Source organism: Haliotis cracherodii, unplaced genomic scaffold, assembly GCF_022045235.1.
Source record: "Haliotis cracherodii isolate W230 unplaced genomic scaffold, xgHalCrac1.p SCAF_10, whole genome shotgun sequence".
Taxonomy (NCBI): Eukaryota; Metazoa; Mollusca; class Gastropoda; order Lepetellida; family Haliotidae; genus Haliotis; species Haliotis cracherodii.
In genome coordinates this window covers 46,599,529-46,619,127 of record NW_027266265.1, presented here as the reverse complement: position 1 = coordinate 46,619,127, position 19,599 = coordinate 46,599,529, and the positions used below count along the sequence as shown (strand labels likewise).

Here is a 19,599-nt window from a genome sequence, read left to right as displayed (position 1 = left end):
CTTTGCTTGAAAACATTAGTGTACAGCTAAGTATGAGAGCCTTACTCGTAATGGGTGCTATCATATGGGGAAAATGTCGCCTTCGCAAAGTTAAAACATGACACATTTTATAATTGGGATCTTTTTCATTCCAGTTTGGGAAGTTTTAAACTTGCCGACATTGGTTGGGTTGATTCCAATATATCTCTGCTTATTTACGTATGACTCTTTCGTCACAGTCACAACCACGGCCAGCACATAAATATATGGATTAACGCCGCGTTCAGCAGTTTGCAAAACTCGTGATAAAATATGTCCGCTCCATGATAGTGCTGGCGAGTTGTGCAAAAGTATGTTAGTAGGAACAGTAAATTACAGTGCATGTTTAACATCATGGATTAATGCACTGGTATTTTAAACAGAAATAAATAATTGCACATAGGCGTGAAATTCTAAGGCTGAATTAGAACTTATTTGTTTCTTCTTCAGTTCAGTATTTATAATCATTATTGTTAAATCCGAAAATACATAAAGCAAAAATCACAGTAGTGAAAAAGCGAGCCGACGCGAATCGTTTAAACCTCCTTCACAGTGTAGAAATATATAGCATTTTAGCATGCAATGTTTTACATCATTTTTTTTTAATTTCAGCTCGACTAATCAATTATTCGTGTCATAAAACTCATACAAGACAAATATTTCACATAAAATATCCGATCTGAGGCACAAAAAGCATCAAGTGAATATGACAAAGCCCTTGGGCGTCAAAGTAACGAGGAAAAGACACTCTTTCACAGAAGCGCTTCGTCAATATGCCTCCTTGTGGCGGCCAAAAAAAAGAAACCGAGAACCGAGTTTTTAAAAACCATGTACATGTTGGTGTGCTCTGATTAGGTATCTCGACACCAATCGGAATGCGAGTGTGTCCCCATTGTCTCGCGATGAATCGTCTAAAATCATTTTATTCCAAATTAGCAGAGGTTGAATCGAGGGACATTCTCCTCTTGAGAGCGGTATGGAGGCGCGTCCACGGGTACGTCAGACAGTTTGTCATATATACTTTTGACAAAAACATATTTTTTTTGTATTGCCGCGCAAGGACCATTATTTGTGGGACTATGGTATCATTATATATAGGAAATATCGTGCGGCTAGAGGAAGAACTAGAGAGGCACTTGACTGTTTTGAAACATACATAATTTAAACCATATGTCTGACATCATAATATACTACTCAAAAGAAGTGAAAGATTTGACATGGCAGATTAACTATAGTCATATGAAAGAGGATGGTCTTAAACTTCATTTGCGTAGTATATAACAAGCCACTTATTTAGGCTTGATTATTTAGTGATAGATCATTTGTGGTAGAGTGGGTGCACATCCCAAGCATTGCGAAACTGTATTTATCAGGACCAAGAAACTATGGATTAAAACATTTCAATTTCCAAATTCAACCGAAACCTTCTCAAGTTTTGTCAGTGTCAAAATGTTCTTTTTAAACGGTTAGTTCGACGATTCAACGGCAAGAAATGATTTGATTAATGTATTCGGTGGAAATTCCCTAAAAACATACCTGCAACTTTATAAGAATATTATTTCCTTCAATTTATTATTATTATGACATTCTATTAAATACCCCACCGAACTAACCTAACGTAGCATCTGACATCTCTAATGCTGGCTTAAAATCTTGGCAACATTCTACACTGTTTGATGTAATGATGCGTCTTATCAACGAATCCCAAGGTACTACTGTACAGTTATATAAACATTGTCTAAACTATATAGTGTCTGTACTACCGCAAAGGAAATATATCACACGAACGCGATGATGGCCAATTTCGATGCAAATAACATTTGCTGTAAAACTGGTTGTGTATTAAGCAGTCGAGATGTTATCAGCGCCATGGCTGGTTGTCTGACTGTTTGCAGCAGATAAGCAATGCGTTGTGTGGAGGGAAAATTCTGCAAGGTTTCAGACAGGACTTGGCAACGGGAGCTAATGTTGTCGGCTACTTATCAAAGGTTTTCCTGTTGTTGATTAATCGTTGTATTCGCTTGATTGTTGTTTAACGCAGCACTCAGCAATATTCCCGCTATATGACGACGGTCTGTAAATAATCGAGTCTTGACCTGACAATTCAGTAATTGATATCAAAACCACGCAAAAGGGGTACGATGGTATGCATCATCCAAATCAGCGAACCTGACCACCCGATCCCGTTAGTCGCCTCTTCCCACAAGCAGTCTCCTATTTCGACAAGCATGCGTTGCTGAAGACCTATTCCGGCCTTCGCGGGTCCGATGTATTCGCGAATACTTTGTAACGTAACGCATGGTGTCATAATTGTCGTGCCACGTGTGTAAATGGTTCAAATGATAACCGTTGTCATGTTTGTTTCAAATACCAGAAGCAAACTCGAACCAATACAGCATCAGAAAACTTAAGAAAAAACACCACCAAGAGTTATTGTGAGTGAGTTGTGTTTAACGCCGCCTATAACAGTATTCCAGTTATATCATGGCGTGTAAGCTTAATGTGGGAGAAAAACCCGAAGTAATGCAGGTCTCAGACATTTACTACTTTGGTGAAACCCACTAAAACGGGTATGTTGAAACCTAATCGGGGCGAACCGGGATTCGAACCCATGATCAAAGGTTTGTGGCGTACCCAAGGGACGCAACTCTGCACATGAATTGCGTCGACTTAGATGACTGTGCCACCAGTCATTATGAGAATATTGACACTTTGAAACAGCGGCATTGTGAAATAAATGACAAATTCTACTCGTGAGTGATATGCAGCCATCATAAACGTATAAACATTTGTCAATCACCAGATGAATTTTATTTCATGTTTCTCAGCTTCGAGTTCCATAAAACATTAACTCCAGAAAATTCGGCTGTTTCCTACATGCTGAGTGAGTGAGTGAGTGATGAGTAATGAGTGATGAGTGATGGTCTTAGCAATATTCCAGCAATATCTCGGCGTAAACCAAGGATTTTAAGTAAATAGGATTTGGCTATTCAAGAAAAACGTTAATTTGAAGACGGTTAATTGTACTTACAATGGATAAGTGAATGTTGTTTAATCTGCAGGGGGGTGTGCGGTCACGCCGAAGACCCGGGTTCGATTCCCGACATGGGTACAATGTGTGAAGCCCATTTCTGGTGTTCCCCGCCGTGATATTGCTGGATTATTGCTAAAAACGGTGTAAAACCATACTCACTCACTCACTCACTTTAATCTGCAGGCAGCACTATTCTGGTCCGACGTGAAGCATCAAGACTCGGGTCATCTGGTGATAGTGTCCATAGTTTTGTAAGAAAACGCGAATTTTCGATTGTACAGTTATAAGTCGTAAAGTCTTATTAGTGTGTGAAAAGCGTTGTGAACCTTCAGGCAAAAGAAAATTGTTTATCTCTCTCTTCTCCCCCACCAGTTACCAGATTTCTATTTTCGGTTGCCCAAACGCGACACTGATATACTTACATCTATTTTTCAAACATTGAAAAAAAATTAAAATTTCAACAGATCAGTTCTTCAAGTCAGCCTCATCAACAACATGCATCCCCTCCGCCCATAACGTTGCTCTCAGGGTGGTTTTTTGACTGAACTATTAAGGGTTAATTATTTCTAGAACGTGATGTTTATTTAGAAACTGTGATCTATTTCTGAGTTAGAGTCGTATGGTGCTCCTTGAAATGTTGGTAGAAAGAGTATGCTCGATTATATCTCAAAAGTTGAGAAATGTAGACTCCAAGGACTGGAGGTGCAGGAATATTGCTCGACATAAAGACAAAGTTGACAATGGAAAAGTCCAGCATTTCATGTATTGTTTTCTCACTTGTTTTCGTTTTCGACAAAGACGCACAAGTGAAAACCCAACCACTCACAGACTCATTTAAGACTCTATTAGAGCCAGAAAAATATCTATCAGTTTTAACAAATAGTCACCTAAGAAATGGATATATTAAATACAGACTTGGCTTGTCAAAACTTATGATTAACTATGGACGGAATATATCACTTGAAAGAATACAAAGAATTTGTCCATTCTGTAACTCTGCAATAGAAGACGAAATACATTTTACCTTTGAATGTCCTTATTATGCAGAACTACGTACTAAATATATACCAGAATGTTTCTTATCTAAGACGAGTAGAATAGCTTTTGTTTCTATTTTGTCATCGAATGATGCCGATGTAATGTTTAAACTATCTTTATTTGTAAAACATGGGATGGAACTACGAAATAACATGTTGAGTGGAAATTCATAATTTTAATTACCTCACCCTAAAAAGTCCTCATGATTATCACCGATTGTTAAATGAATGTTATATTTATATATTTTTTGTTGTATCTCCCAATCTGTAAATTCTCACCCACTGTATTTATCTGAACTTGTATATGGGCCGATGGCCTTTGATACAATAAACATCTTTGACTTTGACTTTGACTCAAGTACTGTTAACTAAAGTGCTTGTAAATATACCTTTAACTGAGTTTATAACAGCTTAATGTGGGCTTGACATCGTCGTGGCGACCATTGATACTTAAAGTGGAGAAGGTGCAAGGTGAAATAACCGACATTAAGGGACCACACGCATTCAACACTGAAAGGTTACAAGACCGCGCCTCGTGTGATAATCGTCAATTAACATGTTGATTTTTTGTTAAGTTGAGGAGAAAATCAAAGTGGAGGAATTAGTTATAATCAGCTTCAGAAGGCTTGCTATAAACTTACTTCAACAAAAAAAGAAATCACCGACTGAGAGATCGACATAAGAGTTTATTTTTCTCCCCTTGAAACCACGTGTGCCGGTAAAATTAGTTAGTTTAGACTAAAACCATTTGGTTAAAAGAGAACTAGCATATAACGCTTCACCCACGTGTTCGGTATCCTAGCAGCACCACGTCCTCTGTATATACATTGCAAGACGGTGTTCCTTTGTATTGACGTAAGGGAACAAAAGGCGGGAGCAACAGTCTTTGAACACTTAAGGCTCTTAATGGATATCAATTGGTTTCGGGCGTAACATTGGAAAACTCAATAGAGATGTAAAATGTGATTGATTATTAAGAGAGAGGCCGTGTTGATATTGATCCTTGAAGAGGTTTCAAATGATTTAGACAAAATGAAGCGTTGTCATCATGTTTGTTTGTTGTTTAACACCGCACTCAGCAATATTCATGCTATATGACGGCGCTCTGTAAGTTATCGAGCCCAGACAATCCAGGGATTGATATCATGAGCATCGGTCCACGCAATTGGGATCGATGACATGCATCAACCAAGTCAGCGAGTCTGACCATCCGATCCCGTTTGTCGCCTTTTAGGACAGGCATAGTCGCCTTTTACGGCAAGCATGGGTTGCTGAAGACCATTCTATTCTAGCCCAGATCTTCACGGATCTGTTTAATATATATTTTCATAAAATATTAACATGGGAAATGATCTAGTTCAATGGCTGAAATACTATTTAAACTGACTCACTAACTCACTGTGATCAGGTCACTATTTAGCAGACTCGGTAACCATTAGGATACCCTCAGTCTTGTTTCTGAAAGGCAAAAGAAAATACAGATTTATCTCTCAGTTGATTTTATCATGCGTTTGAATTTCAATTAAAATGTACTGGAGCTCAGTCAACACTTCTACCTCGTTTTATTTTCTGAAATCTAATTTGATTTATCACTTTTAAAAATTCAAAAAATACAATTGCATAATACACAACTGTTGATGAATATCTTAGACATCATATCTTTGAAGTAAATAAATTTGCTTTTTTCTGCACAAATTTGCAACATTTCAAACATTGATTTCTTACCCCAGTCTTCATTGGACCAATATATTTTTACACAAAATTACCAAGCCATAGTTATAACTGAATATAAAAATCCATTTCAACCCTTGCCGAACTCGGCTGAAATTATGGAGTCACATGTTGGCTCAATCTCATTAAAATCAGACCTTAGTTCTTGCTTCTGCTAAACAAAGATATGAGGACATCGCATTACGGGTCACGTCAGAACGACCTTTCATCTGACCAATCAGAGTTTCGCTTACCAAACTTTCCATCCAATATCAGGCGCGTAGGACCGAATTTAGAATCATTATAAAGACATGTACATGTTTAGATTTGATAATATGCATTTTAGTTTTGTCTATTGACTTGTCTCTCGTGAAGATGCCTAATTTTGACTTGTTTCGTGAACATTCTGAATCTGACTTGTCTCTCCTGAAGATTCTGAGTCTGCCATTGATGATGACATGGGACATGAGCATGAACATCCTCATCCGTCCTCAAGGGGGCACGGGGGGGGCCAGTCGTCTTAGGCGCCGCGATTCGCTGAGCAGAGTTGCGTCCCTTGGGCACGCCAGAAACCTATGATTGTGGGTTCGAATCCCGGTTCGCCCCAATTATGTTTCTAGGTTTGTCAGCACCATACACGTGCTCGTGGGTTTCACCGAAGTGGTAAACGTCTGAGACCTGCATCATTTCGGGCTTTCCTCTCACATCAAGCTGACACGCTTAAAAGCGGCGTTAAACCCAACTCACTCACTCACTTACCCACTCAAGAAACCAGAGTATTCAGTATGCATCTTTTCATTTCAGGTAATCTTGGTGACTGTGTCGACGAGTCTGGCGCCTCCACGTGTTGCAAAGAGCATGCCTGTGAGAACTGAAAAATTTGTGGAGCTGTATTGCGATATGCCCTTGGTGGGCCTACTATCATCCCTGTCCTTCAACCTCGTTCTGGTTATAATCTGTGTATTTTACGCTTTCAAAACGAGGCGACTTCCGGATAACTACAACGAGTCTCGTTATATCGCGTTTTGTGTGGACACGACGCTTTTAGTGTGGATTTCCTTCGTTCCAACGTATTTCACCACATCTTTAGCCTATTATAAAGTCATCATACTATCTATAGCGTTAATTGTAAACAGTTCAGTGTGCTTGTTGTGTCTATTTATTCCAAAGGTCTATGCTCTTTACCAGCAGAAGAAAACGAACAGTGGAACGCAAGATCGTTGTTATAATCCATTGAACACCACCCAGAAAGAAACTGGAATCTGTCCCAACCGGTTCTCGAACAGTGACTTCTTTACGTCTAAGTCCTCTTTTAATATGACAGAACAAACGGAAAACAAGCAGCCCGCAAACGGAACCGGTTTATCCAAACATGTTGAGATTGTTCTCAAACCGGAATCGGATTCTTCTCCAGGCCATTCGGAGTTGAGTGTTAATTGCCAATAATGACACACATTATATGTTTTAAGATGCGTAGCCGTTTTTGTTGAAATATTCAACATTTTCAATGATTTGTTGGATATCTGTGTTAGGATGTTGTCATTGTCGGTTTGTATTTGTTGGCTGATTTACTGAATCTAAACTAAACTGATGAAGTAATTATATTTTCACCGCCAAAAGAAACGCGAAACAGAGAAACATAGAGAGAAGTATGTACGTTAAGAAGAGATGTTTCCAATGAGTACCAATTTAAGACAAAAATAACTGTTACCACAGTGTCATTATTCTCATTACGATATGCTGCACGTGTCCAAACTTACACGCTAATCCTGTGCGAGACAAAAGGTGCATTTCGAGTCATGGGTCTATGACGTCACATGTGATGCGTTCATGACCGTCGGTTCACACAACACACCAGTATGTTCGTTTGTGTGTCTAACGAATCTCATATCTCTTGAATATGAGTAATTCTTCATATACAGTAAACTACGGTTAAAACGAACTCAGGGGGACCACTAATTTTAGTTCGTAATAGACTTAGTTCGTTATAAACATATATACAGCATATATACAGCAAATGTCCGGGACTGAAAAATAAGTTCGTTATATCGGTCAGTTCGTTATAAGCGTGTTCGTTATAAACGTAGTTTACTGTAGTAAAATACATGTATGATATTAGCGTTTCTTTTGTCGGTGAGTATATAAACTGCTGGGCAAAAGAAAGTATACACTTGAAAATTGGATTTGACAAAAAAATACAAACGTTATCAAAGCCATTACCAGGCTGAAAATACAAATGTAAAAAATATGGACGAAAATATGTGCATGTGCACAGCATATATTATTCATGAAAATGAACTCATTCATGAATAAACTTCTTCTACTTCTACTAGGCTGTAAACAGTCCCTGAAACACTGTAAGTTTAAGGCCCCACATACAATACGGCACGGGTATCAAATACATCACCTCAAATATCCCTTTCTTCCTTGTTTCATTTTTAGCCGCCATTAAAGATGAGTGTGAACTTTTGCACGTCAGTTTATACCAGGATAAAGAGATCCTTCTCATCAGTCAGATTGGTGGAGCCAAGATTCTACGTTGATGTGAAGAACTTATCATTCAATTAAAGTTATTACCACTGCCTGTATCACGAGACTTGTGTTAAGATCATGAAAAGATCATTTATATACATGAAATGATGATGTCTGCAAATAATTTATGTCAATACGCACGGAACACCATCACAGGCAGGCCTGTGCATTGTGGGGGAAAACACACCAGTCTGTTTATTTGGCTTCATGACAAAACGTCGTTGTTAACCAACACAAAACAGCGGTGATGCAGGTTTCCGAGAACAGGCACTCCGTTATTTCGTTGGGGTGGAGGAGGCTGTAGGGAGTGTGGTATGTGGGGGTCGAGGGGAGAAAAATGTGTACGTGTCACGGTGTGTGTGGAGGTGTGGGGGGTGGGGGTGTGGGGGGATGGGGTGTGTGTGTGGGGGGTGTGTGTGGGTGTGTGGGTGTGTGTGTGTGTGGGGGGGGGGGTGCAGCTTCTACAGCAAGACGGATCATTTCGCAAAATGAAATAACGCAGTGGTATGAATGAGTAAATTAATGTTGTTTTATGCTTCACACATTGTACTCATGTGGGGAACAGAACCCGGGTCTTCGGCGTGACGAGCGAACGCTATTACCCCACCGCCCTCAGCGGTTTTGGAATTTGTTGTTGTATGTTGTTTAAGGCCGCACTCAGCAATATTACAGCTAGATGACGGTGGTCTATAAATAATCGAGTCTGGATTAGATAATTCAGTGATTGACATCATGAGCATCGATCAACGCAATAGGTGAGGTGAGGTAAGGTGAAATGGGGTTTAACGTCGCGTCCAAGATTATTGTACTTATAAAGCGACGTGCATGCACGTGTGTGTGTGTGTATGTGGCTGCTTGTATTTGTCCGGGCTGATTTATAGTGCTAGCACACTGAGATACCATGCCGCAGTTTAACATGAATACCCCACTCAGAAACAGTATACTGACTCCGAACCGACCAGTCCTTGTTTTAGCCCCTTAATGCCGAGCACCAGACAGGGTAACAACAAGTACCATCTTTTAACGTCTTTTGGTCTGACGCGGCCGGGGATCGAACCCCCGACCTTCCGCTCTCCTGGCGGACGTACTACCTCTAGACGAAGGAGGCGGTCTACGCAATTGGGATACGATGACATGCATCAACCAAGTCAGCGAGCCTGACCACCCGATCCCCTTAGTCGCCTCTTACGACAAGCACAGTCGCCTTTGCTGCAAGCACGGGTTGCTGAAGACCTATTATAACCCGGAACCTTACGGGTCGTTTTGGAATTAATCTGAATAAACATAGCCCCCTAACTAAAACTGTAATCAAGCAAGTATCACTGTATGTATATCAAGCAATGTTGTTAATGCAATCGACCCGTGAAGATCCGGGTTAAAAAAGGTCTTAATAAACAAACAAACAAACAAATGTTAAAGCAGTCTCTATTACAATGCTACATTTCCACACTCAAAATGATGTCTTCTATTAATCTGGCAAGCCTGACCACCCGATCCTGTTGGTCGCCTCTTACGACAACCATTGTGATGAATAAACACATTTGAATAGCTTCAAGTGTTCATTCAGAGTGACGCACTCTCAACTCAATTATTCGTTCAGATCTATACAACAATACTTATATCAAGGAGATCGGGGTTCACGGTGGGGAGTAATTACCAAATGTTGCATGTAACTTACCAGACACGGGCAATATTTGACCATTCATCGGTCAGCCACAAAAGCCAGGAATAACTGAAACAACATTGATGCGGTATAAAAGACCACTTACGCACCTGTCCGCTGTGCGAAATACGCATCAGTCGGAAAGCGCACGTTAAATCTCCAAAGTAAGTAAGTAAATAAGTACTGTCCGCTGGCATACAGGGTGACTCATTCTACCGACAGTTGTTTCATGGTGAAGCTTGTTGTAGAAGTCGTTGATGATATGCTTGCTGGGGGCGACTAGAAACGACTAATTCTGTCTTTAAATCACCATGTAACGTGCCCGATACCGCTTGTGATATCTATTGCCATCTTGCTTCTGGGACAAGGGAATTTACAACTGTGAATAGAAACAATATTTCATGTTGAGGACCAAGTCAATTTCCTTTTTAATTATATTTAGCAACGAGAAAACGCATTACTTATTCATCGGATTTGGTTGCGATTTTCTTATCAATTACTGGTTACAATATTAAGCTATTTCATCTACCTAGCCGTGAAATGGCGTTCAGTGTGTAGGTCAAAGAAAGAGTGAGTTGGGTTTAACGCCGCTTTGAACAGTATTTCCGTTATATGACGGTGTGTCCTCTTGATATAGGAGGAATATTTACTCAGTGTTATTCAATAAGTTGATGATATGACGTCTGCAGTGAGAAAACGGTATTTAAAAATATACAGATATAAAAAATCAAATGGGTAATAGTATTGTGTAGGATGTTGGTCCTGCTATCAATCGTCATATATCTGACATGTTACTGACTGCAGAACAACAATATGAATTAGATGTAAAAAATCAAATTGTGGTGGGGTAAAAGCATTGCCTGTGGGATCATGATCAGGCCATCAACCAGTCATTCATTTACACGTCATATAGCGGGAATATTGCTGATTCAACCAGGTCAACGCGACTTAGTCACCTATTGGTGGTCATAACTGTGGGGCACGGGTGGCCCAGTCATCTAAGGCGCCGCGAATTGCTGTGCAGAGTTGCGTCCCTTGGACACGCCAGAAACCTATGATTGTGGGTTCCAATCCCGGTTCGCCCCGATTATGTTTTTGGTTTGTCAGCACCATACCCGTGCTCGTGGGTTTCACCGAAGTGGTAAACGTCTGAGACCTACATAACTTCGGGCTTTCCTCCCACATTAAGCTGACACGCCGTGATATAACTGGACTACTGTTAAAAGCGGCGTTAAACCCAACTCACTCACTCACTCACTCATTAGAAACAGCATGATCTGCTGAGTATAACTGCCTCACTGCTTAACCCATCTTCCAAGTGAGTGAGTGAGTGAGTGAGTGAGTGAGTGAGTGACGGGACGAACAGGGATGTCCGCCGCTTCTACTGTCACAGCGAGTGACGCCAAGAACTGGATTCACACATTGTATCCTTGCTGGGATTCAAACCTGGATCTTTGGTGCGACAAGGTGTATACCATTGCCTATATATAGGGCCATACCCTCGTACAGATAGGTATCTTAACTTGTTATAATTTTGTTGAATAAAAACCCAACAAATGTGTTCCCGAAAACCTTGTTTGTCTTGAAGCACTGACTACATTAAGTATTACACTTCAATTATAAATCCCTCTCCCCCTACCTCCCCAAATCACGGTGATTTTTAAACGGTCGCTCCCTAACAAATCATGGGCATGGACTAATGTCCTTAATATAATAACGAGGGCGGTGGGGTAGCCTAGTGGTTAAAGCGTTCGCTCGTCACACCACAGACCTAGGTTCGATTCCCCACATGGGTACAATGCGTGAAGCCCATTCTGGTGCCCCCATCGTAATATTGCTGGAATATTCCTAAAAGCTACGTAAAACCTCACTCACGCACTCACTATATGTTAACGTTCGTAACAGCAATCTGATTTCAGGACTAACTGGATTTCATTGTTCAAAGCTGTCACTGTTCGTGTGATGGTTTCAGCAGACAAAAGCACACACCTAACGAGAAGCTATTCTTTCTGCCGCCAAGATCAACGCGACTTTCTCTGTGACCTAATTCTCCAAAGAAGCAGATTTTCCTAGTAAAGTATGAATAAAAAACAAACCTCTTGCAGGAATACCAGGATTAAACGCTTGATACGTGTCCAAATAACGTTGCCAAATGTTTTTTTGTGGTACAGGTGAAGATAGTCTACATTGATGTTGTTTAGATTTATGTCATTGTATGTCCTTAACGCATAACCATGGCAACAGCAGTTGAAACGGTTTTAGAACGAACCATGCGATACTGTCTGGTATATTTAACATATTGATGTAATGTGGGTCTATTTCACCATTGGATCGTAGCGTTGCAGTGAATGTACGGTTGTAGCCTAATGGGTAATGTGATCATGCATACCTGCTTCTGCCTGGTTGGGTTATGATCATACACTGAAAATAAAGCAGCGTATTTTTTACATCCTATGTTTGTCATGGAGACGCAAGGACTGAGTGAGTGAGTGAGTGTGCCGCTTTTAGCAATATCCCAATAGGGATACCAGTAATTGGCTTCACACATTGGACCCATGTGGGGAATCGAACCCGGGTCTTCAGCGTGACGAGCGAACGTTTTATCCACTCCATGTCGATGTTAAATTTGCCGGCCATGCAATTACAGCATGCGTCATATTTAACATCAACTGCGAGATGAGAGACAAATATATGATGAATCTATAGTTTTTATGTTCCCAAAGAAATAATTTTATCACAAATGGCTTGCAAAATCAGGGTTTTTTTATCCCTTCATGTTTGTTTGTTTGTTGCTTAACGCCGCAATATTCCAGCTATATGTCGGCAATGTGTAAATAATCGAGTCTGGAACGGTCAATTCAGAGATTAATATCACGAGCATCAATCCACGCAGTTGGGATCGATGACATGCATTAACCAAGTCACCGAGCCTGACCACCCGATCCCGTTAGTCGCCTCTTAAGACAAGCATAGTCGTCTTTTACGGCAAGCATGGGTTGCTGAAGACCTATTCTGCCCATGGGCCCACTTGCACAAAGCAATCTTAGCGCTACGACTATTGTAAGCCTATGTTAAAGTATGGGAGTTACGATCATCTTAGCGCTAAGATCGCTTTGTACAAGTGGGCCCAGATCCTCACAGGTCTTACAAGACATGCAAAGCTATTCCCATGGTTAAAAGTCTGCATTTGAATGGGGCTTAAGACGTGTTAACGACCCTGTCATGTGGAAGTGGAATAAAACAAGGGCCGTCAAACTCAAGTCACCCACTCGCTCCACGGATTTCCCCAAATTCCAAACTGACTCTTCACTGGCATGAACCACTCCTGCAGGGACGGCGTTCCCATCAAAAGAAGAATATCAGTGCCATTATCCATAAGTCTATTGCGTGTAACAAGTTCTATGTGGGTTTAATCACAACCTAGGGATAGTTATTCAACAGACAAACCATGAATGGAAAATAATATTGTATGTTCGAAATATCTCGTGTACATTAATACACAACCACAGATGGTAATTCAAGGTAGTACGATATGTTTGAGTAGGTCTGCTGGGAAGTTTGGATGACGTTTAGAGTAAGTGTGCATTATAGATGATATACGCCACTCTTAACTTGTGCCAATTCCCCACTCCCCATCCGACGAAATGTCGTGATAGCTATGTATCTTTCAGTTTCATTTTGAAATATCAGCGTGGACACTGCCAAACTATTTAGCTAGTACTAGCTGCTCATCTCTGCCCTTGTACTGAGAGTTGTCTGGAATGTTTGTTCGTTGTTTAACGCAGCGCTCAGCCAGCCATATTCCCGCTATATGACGGCGGTCTGTAAATAATCGAGTCTGGACCAGACAATCCAGTGTTTGACACCATGAGCATCGATCCATGTAATTAGGATACGATGACATGCATCAACCAAGTCAGCGAGCCTGACCACCCGATCCCGTCAGACGTTAAAAGATGGTACTTGTTGTTACCCTGTCTGGCGCTCGGCATTAAGGGGCTAAAACAAGGACTGGTCGGCTCGGAGTCAGTATACTGTTTCTGAGTGGGGTATTCATGTTAAACTGCGGCATGGTATCTCATTGGGCTAGCACTGGATCGATGCTGATGATATCAATTACTGGATTGTCTGGTTCAGACTCGGTTATTTACAGACCAAGTTAGCGAGCCTGACCATCCGATCCCGTTAGTCGCCTTTCACGGCAAGCATTAGTTGCTGAAGACCTCTTCTACCCCGGATCTCCACGGGTCTGTTGCCTGGCATGAATAAGTTAATACGAACACCAGTTTTTGTACATTTCATATATACACTTTACTGGTATCGATATAAAATCCAAGTGTTGGAACAGTAAATTAAAATGAGCCATAACGCACAATAAAATGATTCTCTTTCTCATCACCGAATTTTATATGTAAACCGAGGGGTTTGGAATTTAAAACTTTACCTACCTACCAACCTATTTTTATTTTAATAACGTTTTGAGAGAGAAAACAATTATGTGTCCAAACCAGTCGAAAATATATTAACTCTTACCTTGTTTGTTTATGTTTAACGCCGCAATCAGCAATATTCCAGCTATATGGCGGCGGTGTGTAAATAATGGAGTCTGGACCGGACAATCCAGTGATCTGGCATATGAGCATCGATCTACGCAACGACATGCATCAACCACGTCAGCAAGCCCGACCACCTGATCCCGTTAGTGGCCTCGTAGGGCGGTCGGGTAGCCTAGTGGTTAAAGCGTTCGCTCGTCACGCCGAAGACCCGGGTTCGATTCCCGACATGGGTACAATGTGTGAAGCCCATTTCTGGTGTCCCCCGCCGTGGTATTGCTGGAATATTGCTAAAAGCGGCGTAAAACCATAATCACTCACTCACTAGTGGCCTCGTACGACAAGCAAGGGTTGCTGAAAACAAATTCTAGTCTGGATCTTGACGGGGGACTTCCCTTGCAACAGGTGCTATAATCCCATGTTGTAATGGCATGGTGTAAAGAAATCATAAGCAATTCCGGGTTCGTATCTCTCCCCTAGATCGGTCATTAGTCCCTTCCTCAGGATACCTGGTTATTAATCAATCATTGCATGGTTTCACACCGTAACGTATTAAATAATATGACATCTCCAACTCATCAATGGAAGAAAATCGACACAACTGACACCCACACTAACGCAGCGTTGCCAACCATGATACAAATCTCCCCAGTGTTTGGTTTTCAGTAGCAACCATGATTAACGCGGCACCTCATCAAAATGCTTCGATCGTCCTAGTGGTGATCCTTGCTGCTTGCTGTCCTGTAACACTGGGGATAATATTGTTTTACTACCATGTTCACGTGTTTTCCCTGATAGAGATACATCAATATTGATACTCTCACATATGTTCCAATCCATCAGGTATGACAATGTTCTCAGTGGCTCTACTTGAATGTAAACTGCCGTTCATTAAATCTCCAATAAAATCGTTATGCCTACAATTCTCTATTTGTTCTGAATTGTTGCTCAGATGCTCTGCCTGGATGTTTTAAAAAGCCTATGATGTGCGCAGTGCAAATCTGTTGCAGCGTTGCTTTGACGTCCTTAGACGCGCAGCTCATACGTAATGTGAGAAATATGCACGTGAGAATACATCTAACAGACAATGTAAATGACATCATCCAAATGGACGCTGGTCGGATCCAGACGCCCGCAGCAGGTTGTGGGTGGGCGGATGTTGATTTGCAGCCCTACTGGTGCCAGTACATAGAGCTTAACCTGACACGTTGTTTACAAAGCCCTGAGTGTGCTGGTGTATAAATGCATATCAATTCAAATCGGTAGTCAAGTCACCTTGACGATGTGTTGCCATGGCTTTCATGTAACTTTAATTGAACGTCTTTGGGTAGACGGCTGACAATCTGTTTGTTATGTACTTGGTGTGTGGACTCCTTGGCGGGTGTAATGACGGTATTACAGAGAGATGAATACATACAGCGTCACTAAACCTTTGGCTGGTTATGTTTAACAATTCCCCATCAAGCAGTGTCCTGCAGTAAACATAACAACACTAAAACCTTCCCATGCGTCATGTGAATGAACACAGGCAGATGGGAAATAAAGGCAGACAAGGCGGTATATAACATCGGAGAGGCGGTGAACGTGCAAACCATGTAACTCTGGTAAAGTGGACTGGTTTTGGTTTATGAACACATACATACAGACATGAAGCGTACTATGTGAGGAGACATACACAGGAAGTGTACTGTTTTAAGCACGGACCTATACGCACACCAAGTACACTGATGTATGCACGGAGATATACACGTTCAATGCGTGCATACTCACGTGGGGAATGGAATGCTTAGTTTCACACTATAAATATCCGCAACGTGTGAAGTATCATATGATTAAAGCAACGAGGGGTCTCAGGGTTTAACCTGCAATATAGCAGCAATCGGGACACCAGAATCAACCTAAACATTGTACCCATGTAGGGAATCGAATCAGATCGAAACCTGTGATTGTGGGTTCCAATCCCGGTTCGCCCCGATTATGTTTCTATGTTTGTCAGCACCATACTCGTGCTCGTGGGTTTCACCGAAGTGGTAAACGTTCTGAGACCTGCATCACTTCGGGCTTTCCTCCCACATTAAGCTGACACGCCGTGAATGATGTTAAAAGAGGCGTTAAACCCAACTCACCCACCCACCCTCGTTTGCAATATGTAAGATTAACAGCTAGTCTCTGAAATGAACATATTTACAGAAAATAACAGTTGTTAAGTTATCTTAGTAAGATATAATAAGTAAATGGTCGTTGTGTTCATTGAAATTCTTGCATTCTGATGAGCTGAATTGGTCACGTGTTATTGCATTAATTTCCCAATGAATGTAAAAAAAACTTAAGCCATGCCCACGCGGATTTATCTAGTTTGCACATCGGCTTTTCGATTCATACCTCAATGAACCGAAATAAGTACACAGTCAATCCTCAAGAGACTTGACTTTCAGAAACTGCAGTAATCTAGACTAGCTTGGGCTGTTTTGGATATATTTGCTTCAGGGTCTGTATGACAGACTAAGAATATTAATATGAGCATATTTTCAGAAACAGAACGTGAAAAATTAAATACTAATATTAACGAGTATGGAAATAACCTCAGCTATTGATTTTTGAGTGAGTGAGTGAGTGAGTTGGGTTTAGCGCCGCTTTTAACCTATTAATTTTGAATATCGGTAGGTTCTGATTAATTCATCGTTCATGTCCTGTATATTAAGTGATGCCCTTCACGTGCGAGCCAGTTAAACAAGACGAAGACGTGCAGGCATACCGAGAACATTGCTTGCATGAAATCGAAACGCTATTTCTCGTTAGATGAAGCCAGGTTGGGAGTAATGAACTGTAAGAATATATCTCAATTTAGGTTAAACAGGGAAACCTTTGTAAAAAACGAGACAGTATTGTTGATATGGAAACCTTTTTCTCACGTCGAATTCAAACACGTGCCGATCATTAATCTTAAATAAACTGAAGAATGGCTCGCAACTGCAAAGGAAACATCTGTAGAAGCCCTAATAATATAAGCTGGACATCATGTCCAAATATATTTGTGGTATATCACGTCCAAATATCCTAGTGGTATATCACGTCCAAATATCCTAGTCGTACATCACGTCCAAATATCCTAGTGGTATATCATGTCCAAATATCCTAATGGTACATCACGTCCAAATATCCTGGTGGTGAATCACGGCCAAATACCCTAGTGTAAGCATCACGTCCAAATATCCTAGTCGTACATCACGTCCAAATATCCTATTGGTATATCATGTCCAAATATCCTAATGGTACATCACGTCCAAATATCCTGGTGGTGAATCACGGCCAAATACCCTAGTGGTGAATCACGTCCAAATATCACGGCCATGTACACCAAAAATGGATTTCACACATTGTACACATATGGAGAATGGAACCAAGGTCCACAGCGTAGATTCATTTGCAGATTCGAATAAGGGTCTACCCAGCCACCCCTGTTCTTTAAACATATCATGGTTCAGTAGTTCATCTGTTAGATGTGCCTTTATCTATTGTATTTTCTATACTGGTTTAACAGGATTCGATTAATAGGGGTTTATTTATTACATTACGAATGTGTTTTCGTGATCATGGAGACGTTGGTTAAAATAAAACTGTAGAATTGCAACAACTAAAAATACAGACGAAAATAAACCATTCCATGTATTGTGAATCAACATGATGTTAGCCTGAGAAAGCTGGTATTTAATCCAAAAATACCTCCAACAGAAAACTTTTAATACACAATTCGTGACCGCTTATGTCATTCCGGAAAGCGGCGTGTCGCGACGATGTTCAAACACTTTCCAAACCATTCGTCACCACTGGCCCCTTTCCGTAATCTGAAAGAAGACTCGTCCCCCTATGGATGAATGTTATATGTGAAAATACGACAAACCAATCAGAATGCGCGTATGACTTCAAGTTCTTTGTCAAAGAATCCCTCTGGAATAATTTTTTATTTTTCATGTCTTGCATCCGTTACAGTGCATATATTTCATTACACTTTTTATATTTTTAACAAATCAAACTTAAACTAGGAAATTCTAAAATTCGAAAGTCGCTAGACCAGTATTTCTCGTTTTTATTGCCACTGGTCGACCATGACGGCTGCTCCTTGGCAAGCTCATTCACGCGAACAGTAAATTACGTAATTTTTCGAATTTCCTAGTTTAAGTTTAATTTGTTAAAAATATAAAAAGTGTAATGAAATATATGCACTGTAACACATCTAAAAATATACCCAAGACATAGCTAAATGTGTTCAGTCATACTGTATAATTCAGCATGTCCCGATGTGCTTTAAATTGCATCTGAAATATATACAATACATGGGGAAATATATGGGAACTATTACGCAACGAGTTTAATGTGTGCCCGTTTGCGCTAAGACGTTAAAATGGCCATGAGAGGGGCACGAGTCGCTATTCCGCTTTTCCCGGAATAACACGATTTGGTCACGAATGTTTCCAAACGAGGCTGCGGCAGTGGCATTAATGAGATCAGGTTTGAACCATTCCTTCTCTTCCAAGGGGTTTCTTTAAGCTGCGGCCGAGCACAGAGACAATCAAAATATTCCACTGCTGTATTATAGGGGTGTACCCTAGCCCCATGAGGTAACCTGGTAACCATCCAAGATGGCAGCACTTCCGGTTATGGGAAGCGTGTGCATCCAAGATGGCGACTCTTCCGGTTCCGTGATGGCGGGGAGGGTTGGTTTCTTTTGATTTTTGTTTGCAATGATCAAAGTGGTCTTTCGTGACAGTTGTGTGTCCCTGAAAAGGGCCGTTGGATCGCGACTACCTCCTTACCAACATATTTGCTGTGCTGCACAGGCATGGATGGGTCGCCATCTTTCTTCTCACAGGACACTTACTGGCGTGGGTTAAACGCCTCACGTAACTGTCCTTCAGTTTGGAATGGCAATACACGCACTGAAATGACCCATCACATGCCACAGTGCCATGGGCGTACACTGACAGACAGCCTTTGCACATGGTGCATTGCCAAGCAGGCGATGGCAATGTTCTAGATGAAGGAGGTACCTCA

At 41.0% G+C, this 19,599-nt stretch overlaps 1 protein-coding gene across 1 annotated transcript in view; it reads left to right on the top strand.

The window, feature by feature from the left end:
• Positions 1-7,440, top strand: part of LOC139451625 (metabotropic glutamate receptor 7-like) — a 63,250-nt gene extending 55,810 nt beyond the window's left edge. The window contains exon 2 of the mRNA XM_071232970.1: positions 6,604-7,440. Within this exon, the coding sequence (XP_071089071.1) occupies positions 6,604-7,245 (642 nt within the window). The 3' untranslated portion in view covers positions 7,246-7,440. The remainder of the gene's footprint in view (positions 1-6,603) is intronic.
• The last annotated feature ends 12,159 nt before the right edge of the window (positions 7,441-19,599 follow it).